Here is a 19,091-nt window from a genome sequence, read left to right on the forward strand (position 1 = left end):
TATTATAGAAAAAGTTTTGCAATTTCTGCATTTTGGTTTTCCTGTTTTAAATAGACAAATGATCTGTTTGTTGTGGTAGTTCATTTCTCATTTGGCTGTACAAAAGTGGTTCTCAATTTACCATTGTGGGCCACATATGCAGCACTCTATGTCTCATGTGGACTGCAGCCACACAATATATATATACTACTTGTATGTCCCTCAGGATGTCACATGGGCTGCAGCTGTGTGCTGATTGGGCTGCAAGCAGGCTGTAGGTTGAGAACCACTGCTATAGAGCACTGTGCTATAGAGCTGCTATACAGCGCTGTGAGTTGTTTCAGTTTCCACTTAAGAATTGCACAGCAAGACAGAGAAATTTCTGATTTAAAATCAAATCTAGTTATCACGAAGAGTCAATCAGTGGGGCTATCAAAATGGCAATGGCATTTACAGCGATAAATCAAATAATTTTTAAAACACTTTTTTATTTTGGGGAGCTGAGGGTCTCTGGATGTCAATTCTATGTGCTAGTTATTCCTTTTATTAGGAAAGCTTTTATTTCAGATTAGAGCTTCAGTGCAGAGATTGGAATATTGTCAGGTCATCAGAGAGAGAGTCTGAAAGGAAAATAATATAAAGTGTGCCACCTAATGGTCGAGAACTCTAAGAAGGGGAATTGATATCAGAAGTGCTGAAGTTCAAGTATTTGATGGAACATTAATATATAGGACTGGCAGACCTGGAGAGACGATATTCAGCAAAGTAGTTGAATTGCTGCTCTGAACATTAATTAACACACACACACGACACTGAGAGTTGTTTTGCTAACATCAGCTGCTGAGTATTCCCCTGAAATTTTAAAAGTTCCATGTAATTTTAGACTCCTTCCCTAAAGAGAGTCCTGTGTTGTAGTTTTAAGCCACTTTAAGATAGTGGTTTTGGTTATTGCCTGTGTACATTTTATATAAGTTTATTATTTCGTAAATCCCTTCAGAATTACAGTGTGTGTGTGTTTGTGTGTGTGTATGCACACGTGTGCATGTGCCTGAAAAGAGGGAGTGTGTGTGTACTCCAAATAGTAATGTAAAGCAGGCTCATTCATTATCTCTTTATTTTCATCTTTTAATACAAATTATAAAGTCTTAGGCATCACAGAACTTAAATAGAAGAGGACTCTTATAACTGCAAGCAGGGGAAATGATATTTTCTAGATTAGGGGTTCATGAAGAAAATTGCCATACATTTAATGTAAAGGTCAGGAGAAAACAGTATTTAACCTTCTGCAACCCCTTCATTGTGTTTGGTCTTTCAGAACAACTTCTCATCCACTCTTTCCTCCCCTCCAGAGTGGCTGCCATCCTCCTATCTCTCCCTGCTGTCTTCTCCTCCATCCATACTCCCTCATTCATCTACATTCATATTCATTGCCAATTCAATCACCTTCACATTCACACCTCATTAGCTTGCAGTGCTTGCTTCATTCTTCCCTTTCCATCAGCTCATTTTTTTCTCCCCTTCTGGCTCTCCATTTAACTTTATTCTCCCTCACTCACATTTCCATTCACTCATTTCTTACAGTCCACCCTCATGGAGGGCTTGGCTACACTTGTGAGTTACAGCACAGTAAAGGAGCCCTGGGTGCACTAGCTCACTACCCATCCACACTGGAAAGGCACGTAGAGCGCTCTGACTCCGCAGCTACAGCGCTGCTGGTATTCCACCTCAGTAAGTGGAATAATGTTTGCTTCACCCTCGCTGGAGCACCGCGGCGCCAGTGTGAATGAGGTGTTGCTTTACTGTGCTCTGATCAGCCTCCGGAAATGTCCCATAATCCCCTTAAATCAAGTGGCCACTCTTGTCATTGTTTGGAATTGGCTGCAGGAATGCGGAAATGCCCTTTGAAAGCTCCGTTTCTGAGAGCTGGCTGCTTATCTGCTCCAAGACAAAGCAACCATTACTGTGGAATGCTGTGGGGGGGGAGGGGGGTAAGGGGGGTCTGTTGCTGTCTGAATTTACAAGACAGCATACTGACATGCTCTCAGCCCCCCAAAAACCCACTCTCTCTCCCCCCACATACACACAACACACGCCCTGTCACTCTCCACCCCACCCCCCATTTGAAAAACACATTGCAGCTACTTGCATGCTGGGATAGCTGCTCATAATGCACCACTCCCAATGCCACTGCAAGTGCCGCAAATGTGGCTGCGCCAGTGCGCTTGCAGCTGTCAGTGTGGACAGACGGCAGCGCTTTCCCTACTGCACTCTCCGAAGGTGGGTTTAACTCAAAGTGCTCTACATCTGCAAGTGTAGCCATGCCCTGAGACTAAGGTGGTGTATTGGGGACTGCAACTGTAAGGGCTGAGCTTCCCAGACAGAGTCAGAAAACCTCTTCACCCACACCTTCCCCTGCAAATCAGGACGTCCCTATATCCATCCATGACAGCCGCCACGACTAAGAAAACCCTGTCACTGGATCTGGAAAAGTAGGCGGCCGAGGCAACTTGGCTGTAGATAGCAGGAAGTACTTGAAAGGGGGGCCAAACCCTGCCTCTGTGCAGCCCATCTGAATTAGCCAAATATATGTCTGCGTTGCATGTTCACTCCACCTAAAGCATGTGTTCGGTAGAAGCTCTTGGTAGAACTATTCCCCTGGTGGCATGCAGCGGATGGAAGCAGCACCATAGTATGAGTCCCTCCAGTCAGAGCAGATGGTATTAGGAGATTCTATTGCACAGAGGGAGAAGTAGGGCTGAGCACAGATGGTAATATTTGTGTGGATTTCAGTTTTTGCGGAAAGGGATCCAAATGCAGTGGAGACTAAAGATTATATCTGTATGGATGTGTGCCACCTGTGAACCCTAGCCACACAAGATACTTGTAGGACCACAGGACTTAAAAACATTCCCTCTTCCTGAATTTCCATGGGATAGATCCTTGTTATCCCAAAGGGTTTACCTAGTGTCTAAAATTCTGTAACTTTTGAAGCCCCCGCAACCCTGTTTAAAAACTCATTCATGGATGTCACTCTACCACCTTCCTCTAGTTCTTATCTGGCTGGCTTTGGTAGTTTCTCAGAAAGGAGTTTGAGATGTAACTTTCAATATTAGCAGTGTTTTCTTCAGTTGAAGCCTGCCCCGTAGATATGGGGAATTCTAATGAACTCAATACATGGCAAATAGTTGGCACTTTACTAACAAAGAGTGACCCCTGATTGTCTATGTTATGGTGAGACAGCGTCTGAGTGATGCTATCGGTTATTTAATTTGGTTTGTAGAGTTGAAGTTAGGCCAAAAAAGAGAAAAAATAAAGTGAAAAATTTATTTTCCAGTAGAACAAATTATGGTTGAATACAAGAAGCATTCAGTGGAGCTGAATGCATTTAAAGAGTTAAGGGGATGGTCACAGAGGGGAAATGGAAACTGTTCAAAGACAGATTAATTTGCGCCAAAATGTAATACATGGCATACAGCCATAAATAGTGAGAGTTAAAAAAGGCCAATCTGAATTAATGTGAATGTGAAAAAAGTAATCAAGGATAAGAAAGGTATATGCAAGTTATAAAACATCATTTGTAGTGAAGGACAAGAATATTATAGAACAAAGTGAAGTGCATGTAAAACATTCTAGGAAAATCAAAGGCAGAGAATAAAAGGATGATTGCAGAAGATGTGACGATAAATAATAGGACAATTCTCAAATACATGAGGAACAAAATGACATCAGAAATGCCATCCTGGATTAGACCAGTGGTCCATCAAGATCAGGTACATCCACCAATCACCTGTACTAGATGCCCTGTATAATTTACCCAGCAAGTTCTGCCTCTGAGGCACATTTTAAAGGTTTGATCATCCAGTAACACAGTCATAACTTGCATAGAAGTGATGAGCCCATGTTCTTTTAATGGTCAGTGTAAGACTGATGCTTCTACTCACCTCAACCATTTTTAATGTAAATTACCTATGTTGTAATTACTGTGAGGCAGGTCAGTATAATAGACCAAAATCATCCATGGATTTTATTTCAAGAACAAGTTTGGCCATTTATGCTTTAAGTACTATACATTATTGTACTTCTTGGATTTTTAATGCCATTTCTGTGCAGTAACAAGTATTCAGTTTTCCTGAGCAGATTTAGGGATTGGGCAAGATCTAGTGTGATAAGTAAGGATTCACACACAGCCAGCTTGGACAAGACTCAGAGTTTTAAAGTGTCATTAATTTCCTTGGACTAGATTATTGCAATGCTTGTTCGTAACTGAGAACAGGATTTGTATAGCTGTAGTCAGATAAAATGTAAGCTTGCTCCAGGTCACGTAGATCTTTCAACCCTTTCCCAGGAACTGGAGAGAGCATGTTGCCCTGTTGCCTGGGATGTTCCTTCTGGGCAATCACATTCCTACACAAACAGCTTATTTTCCTCCATGAAATAGTGTTTGCACTCAGTATATGAAATGTTTGCAAGAAATGGTCAGATATCGTATGATGAATGTAGGTGTATTATAAATAGGGATTTTTGAATTTAAAAATAAATATGAATGTATTTGGATGTTTTTTTTCTGACTAGTGCTTTGTCAGACTTGTGTTTGATGTTCATCTCCATCCTGATCTGTTGTGATTCATTAAAACTATAAATCATGAAGGTAGTCGTAGTCAAAACTGTATTGATCACTTGAAAACGTTATATACAAAAGATTTTAAGCAAAATGAATGAAAGAGTAATTCTTCTTCCTTTTCTTTCTCTTTTTCTTTCTTCCTCCAGTTAATTAATGTATTGATTTAAAATTCTACTAACTTACTGAGACAGGCCATGTCTTTTTCAAAAACACCTCAGGGGAGGTACCAGGTAGGGAGTGCTGTGTATACTGCACTCTGTCATCAGGAAATCAGTCACATAGTGAAACTAGTGGAAGTACGCCCTGAAGTATCCATTAAAAGCTTTTGAACAATATTGCTTTAAACACATTCAAAGAATGTTCTCAACTTGAGTCCCTTTGTGTGCTGTTCCACACAACTAGCATTTCCAAGAACCAAAAATAAAGCCCTCCAATTTCCATTTAATGGAAGAGGAAATAAAATGTAATTGTGTACTTGAGCAGTGTGTGTCATTTCCAGTACATCTGATCAATAATTCATTGATTTGCCTTTTGCCTGAGGAAAGATTTGCAAGTGGATTCAGCCAGTGGGAATATCTCCTGGTGCAGTCTTGTCATGTCCATTAATTATACTTTTCCTCAATTTGGATCACTAGGCTACCAAGGTGACGGCAGATGGAGAACAAACCGGGCAGGCTGCTGAGAGGACTAATGAGAGAGCCCAGTCTCTTGGACAGTTCATCAAGGACACGCTCCAGGCTGCAGAAGGTATTGGAAAAAGAAAACTATGGCAGTTGCTCCGCATGGAAATTGAAAGGAAGTAGGGAAAGAGACAATAAGAGAGAGGGAGAAAGAGAGAGCATTAGCTGGTAGACATCCTGTGATTTAAGAGTCAGGCTAAGAAACTCCAGCCAACTATCTGCAGACTTCTGTAATCGACAGGGTGCAGTTCATAACAAACGTTAGTGGATTGGTAATTATAAGCACAGACTAGCAAGAAATTGGAAGTGTTCCTTCAGGAATGTTCCAGTTCTTGAAGAACAGCTATTATGATTACATAACTAATGGGTGCCTTCTGCTTAGCTGTTTATTTTGAAGGCAGTTAAAAAAATTCATTTGGACGGAACAAAAAAGCCTCTTATAATTTTATCATTTCACTTGGTGCATTGAAGCTACATCTTAATTTCTCAGAATGACTTCAAAAATACATTACTACTTGCTGCTAATGAACATCTGCTGTTTGGAATTTGCAAGTGAGTCCTAGCCATGAACAGTGGCATTGAGCCAGTTCTTCCCCAAGAACTTGATTCTCTGCACCTACAAATGCGGTTGAGAATCATGAGCAGAAAGATAGCAGCCAGCTTTGGGAAGCAGAACCTAAATACTCTACAAAGCTATAAAATAAGAGAAAGGTAAACACATTTGAAAAACATGGCTTCTTATAATTAACTGCAGTTTAATTTGAGAAAAATCGGGCCGCATTTGGCTCTCCTATTAGACTTTTACTACCCCTCATTGTTTTCAGTGGGGTTGCACGGGTGTTACTTACAGCAGAATATAGCCTATCCATTTAAAAAAAATACTCATTTTTGTCACCAGACTATACTATAGATTAATTTTATATTGACTTTCATGACATGCATCCCAATGTGCTCCACCTGGTAGAACTCCTCAGTTATTTAAAATATCTTTTGATCTTGCAACCCTGACATAAAACAAGTAAGTGTTAAAAAAAACATGAAAAGAGCTGCAGTTTTCGAAGTGGATTTAAATAGAATGAGGCTGAGCTCCTTGCACTCAAGGTGGGTGAGGAAATATCTTTTATTGGCCCAACTTCTGTTGGTGAAAGAGACAAGCTTGTCTCTTTCACCAACTGAGGTTGGTCCGATAAAAGATATTTCCTCACCTGCCTTGCGTCCCTAATATCCTGGGACCAACATAGCTGCAAAAGTGAAGACTCCTTGCTCTCAGACAAAAGTGAGTTTGAAGGATGACAAGCCAAACCTGTTGCTCCACAAAGTTTGTGTCCAATGTTTGGAACCACCACAGAAGATGCTTCCAGCAGGTTTCCAGGGAAAACTGGTAACATAGAATTAAAGGGTTTCAGAGTAGTAGCCGTGTTAGTCTGTATCCGCAAAAAGAAAAGGAGTACTTGTGGCACCTTACAGACTAACAAATTTATTTGAGCATAAGCTTTCATGAGCTACAGCTCACTTCATCAAATCCATTCCAATGAAGTGAGCTGTAGCTCACGAAAACTTATGCTCGAATAAATTTGTTCGTCTCTAAGATGCCACAAGTACTCCTTTTCTTTTTGTGAATACAGACTAACACGGCTGCTACTCTGAAACCTGTCATTATGCAAGGCACTGAATTTAGCCGTATGGAGTGGAAATCTATCAACTTCATGAAAAAAACTCATACAGATACAGACAGACATCATCTTCCTTTCCAAATGCAAACAGATGGACATCATACCGAAAGGAGTGAAGGTAAAAAATCCATTACAATCTACATACCACACAAACTATGCTGACAGCTTTTGCCACACGCTCTCAAAGAAACTGCGGAACCACCTGATCAACATCCTCTACAGCAAACAGGGAAAGATTAAGAATAAGCTCTCAAAACTGGATACTCTCATAAAAAACCAACCTTCCACACAAACTTCCTCATGGCTAGACTTTACAAAAACTAGACAAGCCATTTACAACACACACTTTGCTTCTCTACAAAAGAAAAAGGACACTAAACTATCTAAACTATTACATGCCACAAGAGGCCACAACAGTGGTTCCCTTAACCCACCCAGCAATATTGTTAATCTATCCAGCTATACTCTTAGCCCAGCAGAAGAATCTGTCCTATCTCGGGGCCTCTTCTTCTGCTCCTCCACCCCCAAGAACATGATACAGTTCTGTGGTGACCTAGAATCCTATTTTAGATGTCTCCAACTCAAGGAATATTTCCAACACACCTCTGAACAACATACTAACCCACAGAGACCTTCCTACCAAGACTACAAAAAGAAGGATTCTGGGTGGACTCCTCCTGAAGGTCGAAACAACAGACTGGACTTCTACATAGAGTGCTTCCGCTGACGTGCACGGGCTGAAATTGTGGAAAAGCAGCATCACTTGCCCCACAACCTCAGCCGTGCAGAACACAATGCCATCCACAGCCTCAGAAACAACTCTGACATCATAATCAAAAAGGCTGACAAAGGAGGGGCTGTCGTCATCATGAATAGGTCGGAATATGAACAAGAGGCTGCTAGGCAGCTCTCCAACAGCACTTTCTACAGGCCATTACCCTCTGATCCCACTGAGGAATGCATCCGATGAAGTGAGCTGTAGTTCACGAAAGCTTATGTTCAAATAAATTTGTTAGTCTCTAAGGTTCCACAAGTACTCCTTTTCTTTTTATAGAATGAGAAGATTTTGATGGGGTTGAAGCAAATACACATAATATCCTAGAAGTAGAGAGACTAATTTTAAAATCCATGTATTTGACCAGTAGTCAAGTCAGCATTTCAAGAACAGATGAAAATGTGCTTCTGGCACCACTTTCATTATAAATCATCGCTTCTTTACCAGCCAATCGACATCCAGGGTTAACCAACATTGTGAATCACACTTAAGGGCAAGTTTTGCCCACAAGTACATCTATGCAAACCTGGCAGATGTTAGGTACTAAGGCCAGGATCCACAGAAGGACTTAGGTGTTCCATCTCTAAGCTTCACAATGCCTGATTTTATCCACCTAGGAAATTGCAGGAACAGCACTCTGATCCACAAAGCCTGAGTTGGGCACCTAGGCTTCCCATATAATTAATGAGGAGAAATAGGTGCCTTAGAATGTGATCCATAAAAGCCAGCATGTTAGGCAGGGAGCCACCTAAGCTAGCCAATGGGAGATATTGATGAGAGGGGTATATCTTAAGCCCCACCCCTATCATAGAGTTAGGCAACTAAGTCCAGACTGGCAGGGAGATGCCTGTCTCTGCTAGTCAGGGCTGTCCCTAGCAGGGTGTGGGACCCAGGGCAGAAGTGTTGAATCCGTCACTTCTGGGACCGACCTGTCACTTCTGGGACCGACCGCGCCAGCCAATCACACCAGCCAACGGTGCCCCCCAAAGTGCAGGACCCTGAACGGTCACCCCGATTCACCATATCCAAGGGCTGCTAGTGATCCACAGCCGGGAACCTCTTTCCAGGAGTCAGGCAGCTTAAGATCCTAAATTGTTTCTTGTGAGAATGATTGATGTGCCTGCCTCACTCCACACAAAACTGCTGCTGGTGGATAAATACCTGAAGAGCCGCTGGGCCAGAGAAGGTGAGAGTGAGTGACTCTTTAGCCTGGCAGTTAGCGTATCCATCTGTGAGCCTTTTAAAATCCTTTCTCCCTATCGAGCAGAGGGGGGAATGGAACAAGGGTCTCCCATATCCCTAACTACTGGGCTAAAAGTTATAAGATGGGGACCCCCACCCAGAGTTTTGAATGGTACTTGGTCAGACTGGATCTCACATGCATGTTAAGTGCCTGAACACCTGTCTTCCTCCAGTTCGTGGCTCTCTCTGGGGCTTAGGTGAGAGGTAAGTGCCAGGACACCTCGAGGAAAGCAGCAGTGCACATGCCCAGAGGCAGAAACCGAGGCTCCAAGGGAAGTTCTACTGCAAAAAAGTAGGCACCAAGTGAGTTTGGGCACTAGGGGGTAGGCAGCAGCTGAGCTGGTGTTTTGCGGATTTCAGTGGAGCCTAAGTCTGACGGTTAGGTGCCTAATTACCTCCATGGAGCTGCGCTTAAATGTCTGATCTCATGAAGTTCTCACAACCTTGAAGATTCCTGATTGACTATTGAGGAGTTAGCAGTAACTTTCCTCTAAGGGGAACATTCCATTATAGCAGGGTGCTCTCTTAACAAAAGCATTCATATAAACAAAACAGGCAGAGGATAATAACTAGGAATAAAACACTGCAATGATTCTATTAAGTAAATATGTACTGTTGCAGACTTATGGCAGGATAGTTCAAGAAGTGCTTTGTTTTCTTTCATAGTTTTCACCCATCCTACTGACAAGATGCTACCTGTCTGCCTCAAGTGAAATTCCCATTTCTGTGTATTGATTTATACAAAGAGAGTGCATGAACTGGCATTTATACAAAGCCTTACTACCATGTGCACAAGCAGACACTCACCTTGTCTGGCATGAGAACAGAACGTTTGTCAGATAACTCAAAATATTTAATACAGAAAATATATGCTTAAGTAGGAAAAGTACATGTTCTGTCTAATGTAATATTGTCTGTTGTGATGGTGATAAATATAGAATATATGGCTTTTGCTATTTATCTTTCCTTCATCTGCACTATGTTTACTAACCCATTTCTACTGGACTACTTCTTGCTTTCCAAGCCTGTGAGTAGTTATACACAACCATCTTTAAAAACCACAGCAAAATGTGCCAGTAAAATGTTTCCTTTTTTCTCCTCAAATTTTGAATTTTCCCAAAATACACTCATTGGAGTTCATAGACGGAATATCCAGCCCCAGAGCAGTAGCATCATTATAGTCTGATAACTTGCAACTCAGCATGACTAGGATGTGCATATTGTCTTCTTTACAGTTGGATAAACAGCATTTGCTTCTAGGTGTGAGATATAACTTATGTCCAGTAATTTCTATTTTAGGTAAATCTTAGTGAATTCCTAAATTATCTATTTCTTTCCATTAAAAAAATTAAAATCAGGTGCCTATCCACATCCTTGGATGCCCTGACCATATTTTTAAAATAACAGTCCTTACAAGGAATAAGTAGCATAGCAAAGCCCATGCCTCCTCTCCTGCCCAACACATGCACCAACTTTAAATTAACCAGCCAGAAATTTAAAACAACAAAATATATACCATATCACCCCAAAATCCCATCCTTCCCTACAGACCTAGCAAATAAAGAGTCTTTGCAGTGTGCCCTAAAGTTCATATAATTGGTTATATGCTCAGACCCATACAGTTGGGCTAATAGCAACTAAGGGGGACTAGTCCTGCAGTGATCTCTGTGTGTGCATTCCCTTGTGCCTGCATGGAGTCACTGAGGCTCCACATAGCTGGAAGGATCTGCAGGATTAGGGCTTAAGGAATACAAAAAACAATGACACTTACATCTCTAAAAATTCTCTGATGAATTGTGAAATAGCTTTTGTTGCTTTTTTGTTAAAGGTGTAGGATTAAAATTTCAAAAGTGATTATGTCCCAGTTTCAACAGAGACTGAGGGTAGGTCTTCACTGCAATCCCAGGTATGACCGAGCTAGCTTTGAATGAGCTAACTCAAACAACAATAGCATGAAGCTGCAACAACATGGGCTAGCCACTAGAGTACAGACCCGAGGTCCTAGACGGGCTTGTACAGCCCTTGCTACTGCAGCTTCACTGCTATTGTTATTTTTAGATGAGAGCTAGCTAGGGTATGTCTGCCCATGGGCTTCTAAGCATCTAAGTCATACAGATGCTTTAGAAAATTTTATTCACAGTATATTCGGAATATACCATGGGGTGTTATGGCATAAATATTTTATCAGTACTAGAATGAGATGCCCTGCATAGTGGCTTTGGCATTTATGAGTAATTCAGCCATCTTGAACACATGCCCATAAACTTTTATACACACCACTGTGCAGTCTTTGCCTTTTTCCCCCTTCTCTCCTTCTGTGTTTCTGTGTATAAACACATAAGCTTGCGCTCTCTTACCAGTGCTCATTCGCTCTCCATTTTCAGAGGGGGATCTCCATCATTTATTCTTCTTATCGTTAGTAAACTTGAATTTTAAAAACAGTAAACCATCCTCTAAAACTCATTTACGTTTCACTTTTTCATTCCATTTCTTGCCCCACCCCCTCACTCCCTGCTCAATGTCCCAAATTATAGATTCATAGATATTTAGGTCAGAAGGGACCATTATGATCATCTAGTCTGACCTCCTGCACAATGCAGGCCACAGAATTTTACCCACCAGTCCTGCAAAAAACCTCACACCTATATCTGTGCTATTGAAGTCCTCAGATCGTAGTTTAAAGACTTCAAGGAGCAGAGAATCCTCCAGCAAGTGACCCGTGCCCCATGCTACAGAGGAAGGCGAAAAACCTCCAGGGCCTCTTCCAATCTGCCCTGGAGGAAAATTCCTTCCCGACCCCAAATATGGCGATCAGCTAAACCTTGAGCATATGGGCAAGATTCATCAGCCAGATACTACAGAAAATTCTTTCCTGGGTAACTCAGGAAATCACCTGACGTTTCCAGGGTTTGGTACCTATTTTCTATATATATTTCTTACTTTAGATATAAAGCTTCCTTACTTTAATTACTGTGCCTGAAAGTGAAATACAATAAAGGATTTGATGGAACATATAACATTTTCTCATTTGTTACTGATTGTTGGATTAACTGCCTTTTATATTTCACAGCAGGAATACCCATTGCAAATTGCATTTCCCTTGGTGATGGTGATGATGTGTGGATGCTGAAAGTCTCTGTGTCACTTTTATTTACTTATTTCCTATATGTGTATTTTGCCCCCAAATCTGCAGCTGTAAATGAAAATGCTGTAAAACTGAATGAGACGCTCCGAATCCAAGATAAGACCCTGGAGAAAAGCCTTCAGGCTCTGCAGAGTGATATTGATAGAATGATGAGAGAATTGAGAAGAAGAAAGTTGAATGTGCAAGAAAGGGCAGCCCAAGATGAGTTAGAGTAAGTAGAAGGGCCACAAGCTTCAACCTCCCCTGAGCCCAATAAGATGAGTCTGATTAATATGATCGTAATCCATTCCGATGGGATTTCAAAAGTGGAGGTCACCGAAACATAAGAGAAAAGGATTCTGATATTTCATGTCTATTTTGTAGCCCTTGGATTCCTGAAAGTGCTAACATTTGTGTAAAATTATCCACAATGGAATTAAAAATGATGAGATTACTGGGTGTGGTGAAGATGAATTCAATGCCTGTTTTTTGTTTGTGTTGGTGGGAATTGCAGAAATGCAGAAGCCCTTTTGAACAAAGTGAAGAAATTATTTGGAGAGCCCACAGAGAAAAATGAGGAGCTCAAGAATGAGGTCAGGGACAAGATGGCAGATTACAAAAACAAGGTTGACGATGCTCGAGACCTGCTGAGAGAAGCCAGTAGTAAAATTAGGGAGGCCAATCGCTTATCTGCAATCAACCAAAGAAACATGACAGTGATAGAGGTTAGTGCTGATGATCAGATACCCTTGACTTACCACCATCTTGAGGGTTAGACCAGAATCTGGAACTCTGACCCCTTTGGTTCACATGAACTTTTTACAACCAGCAGAATATATACATGCTGTGAAGAGCCCCTTCAATGAATGGTTTTTTCTCTCTTCCTCATTCTTATTATTTCTTCTAAAAGCAAATAGAACCCTAAGAAATTTCAGGTGGAGGATGCCCTGGATCCCTGTAGTGCATGTGGGGTGAAATTCGTCCCAGTGCAAAGACCCACAAAAGTCCCTATGCAAAATTTAAACCCTGGGTTAAGGTTTTAGCAAGAGACCAATTACAGTCTTCACTATCCTCTATTTGCATCTTGCAGCCTTGCACTTTCACCTTTATATCCCACCTCTAGAAAGAAATGAACTGGGTGTGTAGATGTTAAAGAGTAATAAATCAAAGTATATCTTGGGTAGTTAGTAGCTGTTATAAATGATCTCCCTGGTAGCAGGGGAGTCTGCTTCTGATTTAATTTTAATTGCAAAGACTTGAAAAGCACATTATACTTTTCATTAACAAGCATTTATCCAAGATAGAAAGAGCAGAGTCAAACATAAATGAAGATAAATGTTTCAAACTCTCGTTGCTCTCGATGTGTTTTTGCCTAATATACAGTGATGAGGTTAGAGTTCCAGGACCTGAGTTTTCATCAGAGGTTTGTGCGCTTGATTGATTTACAGATAGATGCTGTATTGTAAAGAAGTTAGAAAATATCAGCTGCTCTACATTTCTTTTCAATGGGGTTAGAGCAGAGGAGATGGGGCGATTGTCTTTTATCTAGGTTCTTATGCACTCCCTAACACAATAGATGATACAATTAATAATAATAATTAATAAAGTAATAACAATTATCTGAATGCTGTGAAGAGTCCCCTGGTTTTGCTCTCTTCATCATTCTGAGATTTCCATCTTTTTTCCCTTTCTCTTAATTTGTGGCCATCATTGCACTTTCCTGTTTGCCTGAATGATGCAATTTTATGGCCTGCTGTCAATCTACTCTGTGATGCTTAATGGCTCTGTACATGATGTAGCTAGTACTTTGAACTAGAGACAAAGGAGTGCCATCCCTCTTGTGCAATGTATGCAGTATCCACTAGTTGGACACATGAAAGTCCCAAGATTGCTTCACAAACTAATAACGCAATGGTGTCAAAAAACCCAACCCCCACAAACAGGAAACTTTTATTAAATGTGGGATCAACAATTAAAAGCAAGAATGAAAATTAATATGGATACTTCAGGAATCTTCACAATATTTTGCTTTGGGCTAATTCACTGTCATGCTTGGGGAAAATAACACTATCAAAAGAAGAGAAGGGGTTGGGATTTCTGACTTTTCAAACTCATTCTACTCTAGTGCTACAGTGAGGCAGTTCTGTGGTGGGGCAATATAAAACTCAGATATTGACTATCTTTGCCATTGAGACATGCTGTATTTTTATTTTTTGCTCTAATATCTCTGAAGGTATCTGAAATTTCATGTGGGGGGGCCCAGAAAAAAATGCAGGGGTATTGGAATGCCTGGCCACTCCTGCTTTACCTTTGCTTAATTAATTTATTTCATTGTGTGGATTCAACCTATAGAAAAGGAAGCAAGCTGTAGAAAGTAGAAGACAAGAGGCCGAAAAAACACTAAAAGAGGGGAATGACATCTTGGATGAAGCCAGCCGTCTTGCAAATGAAATCAATTTAGCTGTGGAGGTGAGTGGTTTTTGGTTTGGTTTGGTTTGGTTTTTGAGCGTAGGCACATTGAGGTAGCTAAATGGATAATTAAAGGAACACCTAATTAATCCAACCTTTATCAATGCTGGAATATTTCAATTGGAAGCACTTGGCTTTCCATTGTTGTGTGTACAGCCTGGTTGTAAAGGATAAATTAGTATATAAACTGATCAAGGTTGACCCAATCTGATTGTATTACACACAAATGCATATATATGCATCCCTTACTTTTTACCGATGCTGTCTGCTTCTGTAAGTGTGGTATTAGGCATCTAGGTTTGAACAAAGGATTCTGGCCTTAGAATAGCAGGTGCAAGAAGTCCATAGGCTATGTCTAGATGCACATGTACACACATAAAAAGTGTGTGGAAACACTACAAAGAAAAGAAACATACAAAATTATTACCTAAGGGCCTGTGGCTGCAGACCTTGGGCTGGGTAGATCAATGGGACTTGTGTACCTATCTCACTTGAATGCTTTTGAAAATCCCACCCTAAAACTTCTATAGACATGTGTTTGGGAGGACTAGTCACAAGAAGTGATGGAATGAACAAATTCTTCAGACCATTCCAGCCAATAAAACATTAGAACAAATCATGCCACCATATATTCTTCATATGCCATACATCCTACAGAAAAATGCTTTCAGAAATATTTGAGAGTTTTAACTTTAACATCATTATTTTTGTATCAGTTTTAGGCTAGTTTAGCTATAACTTTATTTCTTTCATGCAGTTACTCCTGATTTTCACCAGTGTAAGCTAGAGAGGCCTTTAATGGAGAAAAATTAAAATAAATATATTTTAGAAACCTCTACAATAACTTGTCTATAATGCTATGATTTTACAGTTTGATACTTTAGTAATATACACTCCCTGATAATTTGCAAAATATTTAATTTCAAAACAGCCACTGGTCCAAGAAATAATATTTCTGTCCTGCACCTCAAACAAATGTAATTTGGGGGGAAATTCCATATTTTGGGCGGGGGGGGGTGGATTAGAAACTTTCTTGAGGTCATTTGTTTGGGGGAAAGTGATGGCTATTTCAAAAGTGTAGCCCTTAGTGATATGGATTAATAAGCAAAAGTGTAGGTGAGTCAGTCAAAGGTGCATGATAAATAGAATTTGTCATATGGCTTGGCAGTTTATCTCAGGGATATCACCACAGCATAGTATAAATATTTCTGCATCCATAATTTAGAAAATATCTCCCTAAGAGTGCATGTGTGTGAGTGTTGTGTATAAAGTGTGTTTTTATCTTTTCACTTACCTCATTAAGAAATAAGGAAGAACACCAAGTTCAAGACAGTCAAGTCTTCAATGGAATAGTGGCTTTTAAAATAGCCTAATTGTCCCCATGTTTCAACACTGATGTGTTTTTCCTTATTAGTTCACTGAAGTTTTATTAAATGTCCAAGCACATGTGATTATATCTCATAGAGAAACAATATGCAAAGGGCTATGCGGTTTGCATTCAGTTCTTTAAATACTCTTGTTTTGTGGCTTTCAGTATGTGGAAGACATGGGGGATAAGATACAACCGATCACTGATCAGCTGAAGGATAAAATAGACGATCTATCCCAAGATATTCAGGACAGGATGCTTCCAGAAAAGGTGTTGCAAGCTGAGAACCATGCAGCCCAGCTGAATGAATCATCTGCAATACTGGATGGGTAAGTCAGCCATTTCTTCATACTTCTAAAACACTCATAGCCTAGGGTCTAGAATTCCCTGACAGAAATAGAAGGGGATTATTTTCAGACTTTAACTTCTGTGATTATGAATATGCAAGATTCCAATGCTCTATATAGAGCCCAGTTAGGAGAGGCTAGATTCACTTCTTTGGAGGAGCATCAAAAGTCTGAGTTAGATATGGGGCTTAGGAAGGTATTATACATGTCTTGGGGTATATCCAAGATAATCAAACCCAAACATTTCTGAAAATCAACCAGTAGATGGAAAGTACTGACACTTTCACAAGAAGTTCTCCTATTTCAAAAAATATTTTTTCAATCTGATCTCTCTTGTGCCTTGTGTTGTCATTTACACCAGGGCAGAGTGGGTGCAAATTGGTGTAAGATGCTACCCCTTCTCGTTTAGTGGCATTTCTTACAGTCACTTTCCCACAGTAATAAATGACACCGCAACATGCAAGGAGAAGTCTGTTTATCTTTGTGTGTTTGAAATTGACAGCCTTTCAGCTTGTGCGCTTGCTGACTCTGGGGTAAAGGAAGCAATTTAAGCATCACTTTCATAGAAAATTGAGAATACCTAAAACTTGTTCCCAAAAGCTTTGGTAGATTGTTTAGAATTCTATTGCTGAGCTCCTTCATGTCATTTGGAAAGAGTCATACAAACTGATGTGATGTGCAACAGACTGTGGAGAGGTAGATAGACACAAAATACTGTTGCCATTGAATTGAGCCCCCGTTCTGGGAAAGACTATGGACCATGTTGATTTTGTCTGAGGAACTCTGAAGAAGAGGAAAGCAGAGATGACAGGTGGGAGGGGATAAAGCAACCTCTAGTTATGAGGGGGATGCTTGTCACTCCCTGCTATGCCTCCTTACTTGCTGGTAATCATGGGGGGCAAGGCTTGTACTCTTTCCTCCTTTAATAGATTAAGCTAACTGAGGAAAAAGGCACACGTATCAGAGTGTCCAAATGGGGAGCTATTGTGAATAGTTTGCTCTGCATTAGCTATTCCTGTCCATTTCCTCATGTAGACAAGCCCTTAATTCACCAGAGGGTAAAGAACTCGGTACCAGTCAGGAATTTCTGACAATTTTTGTTTTTAAACAGGAAAGTGCTGATTAGTCAAACCTGAAACTTTTCACAGAAAGGTTCCTCAGATTCAGGATGGACTTTCTGGTGAGAAAGAGAGACACACCAACCCATCCAAGAATAGCCAGTTGGTTAGGACACTGAGGTGGGGTGTGGGATATCCTGATTCAAGTCCCTGATCTGCCTGGTTCAGAGCACCACCAGGCTATAGAGTCACTCTCTCAATCTCTCCTGCTTGAGCTGTTCCACTTTGCATACATAATTAAATATTCACTGGGCTAGAAAGAGAGAGACTCTGACTCTGTAGCCTGGTGGTTAGGTCCCTCACCTGGGACATGGATGACATGGGTTCATAGCTCTGCTCTAAATCAGGCAGAGCAGGGACTTGAACCTGGGTTACCCACATTCTAGGCTATTGACCACCAGGCTATTGGCTATTCTGAGGCGGGTTCGTTTCTGTCTTATGTTTTTTTGCAAAATTTTTTGAAAGATCTCAGTTTTGTTCCAGGGCAGAACTAAACACATTTCAAAACCTCAAAAAAATTTCACAACATGGAATTATTGTTTTCCAGCCAGCCCTACTCGTAAACTGATAAGCTTGAGAAGGTTGATAGACTATCCAGTAGATGATGTTTGTACAAAAACACCAGTGAGTGTCATACAAATATGTCACTCAGAATATGGTTCGGCTCTACAGAAGGGACTATATAAAAATAGCACTGGGGGCTCCCTGTTTGTTGTGTCTCTCCACTTCCATATCAAATTTAATGAATTCACAGATGAAAAAATTTTCAGAGCCCAGAGTGAGTTTGCAGGCGTGGCAGTTAGGGGAGAAAATATTTTCATATGCAAGTTGAGCAAATTTGCTAGGGAATCAATGAGACACACATCATGGAGTCGCCTGCTGCTATATTTTCATAATAAAGCCCCACTTTGAAAAGGGAAATGATCCCCAGGATCTCAAAGCACTTTCCAAAGTAGCCAAAATGTTCAGACCTCAGAAGGCAAAGTTAGGTTGAGATAAAAGTGGCGTAATTTTCAGAGGTGTTGTGCACATCCAACTCTCATCAACGTCAATGGGATTTGTGTGTCCAAAACATTTCTGTAACACCTTCCAGATGACTGTTTCAAAATCCTTTACATGCAATCATGAGTTTAGTCTCACAAGGACACTGTAAGGTAAGTAGTATTTTCACCATTTCATAGATGGAGAGACTGAGGATATGTCTAGGCTGCAATCATTGGGTGTGATTTGCAGCTGGAAGAGACATACCCAAGTTAGCTTTAAGTTAGCTTTAAGGTCCAAAGTTAGCTTTACCCAAGTTACCCAAGTTAGCTTTACCCAAGTTAGCTTTACCCAAGTTACCCAAGTTAGCTTTAAGGTCCCAGAGCAGTGAAGTTGCTTCAGCATTAGCTGTATAAATCTGCCCAGAACCCTGCTGCTACAGCTTCATGGATCCAGGACCCAAGCTAGCTAGAGTAAAGCTAACTCAAGTATATCTACTTGAGCTGCAATCACACCAGTGATTGCAGTCTTAGACATACCTTGAGGAATGAAGAAGAAGAGTGATTTGCTGAAGGTGTAGCGCTCAGAACACGGACCTCGTGATCCCTGGTAGCCTGCTGTAGCACAGCCGCCCACCTTTGGCCATTTTTATTTTTTCAAAGCTGCTACATGGATAAAATCAAGTATTTTAAAGTGTATATTTTTAAAACTCC

General features: G+C 40.7%; 1 protein-coding gene across 2 annotated transcripts in view; it reads left to right on the forward strand.

Annotated features, from left to right (window-relative positions):
- LAMA2 (laminin subunit alpha 2) overlaps positions 1–19,091 on the forward strand; it is a 457,344-nt gene that overhangs the window by 358,213 nt on the left and 80,040 nt on the right. For both annotated transcript variants that reach the window (XM_037894776.2, XM_037894777.2), the window contains exons 35-39: positions 5,236–5,347; positions 12,164–12,326; positions 12,609–12,819; positions 14,447–14,563; positions 16,098–16,261. In XM_037894776.2, the coding sequence (XP_037750704.1) occupies positions 5,236–5,347; positions 12,164–12,326; positions 12,609–12,819; positions 14,447–14,563; positions 16,098–16,261 (767 nt within the window). The remainder of the gene's footprint in view (positions 1–5,235; positions 5,348–12,163; positions 12,327–12,608; positions 12,820–14,446; positions 14,564–16,097; positions 16,262–19,091) is intronic.

Source organism: Chelonia mydas, chromosome 3, assembly GCF_015237465.2.
Source record: "Chelonia mydas isolate rCheMyd1 chromosome 3, rCheMyd1.pri.v2, whole genome shotgun sequence".
Taxonomy (NCBI): Eukaryota; Metazoa; Chordata; order Testudines; family Cheloniidae; genus Chelonia; species Chelonia mydas.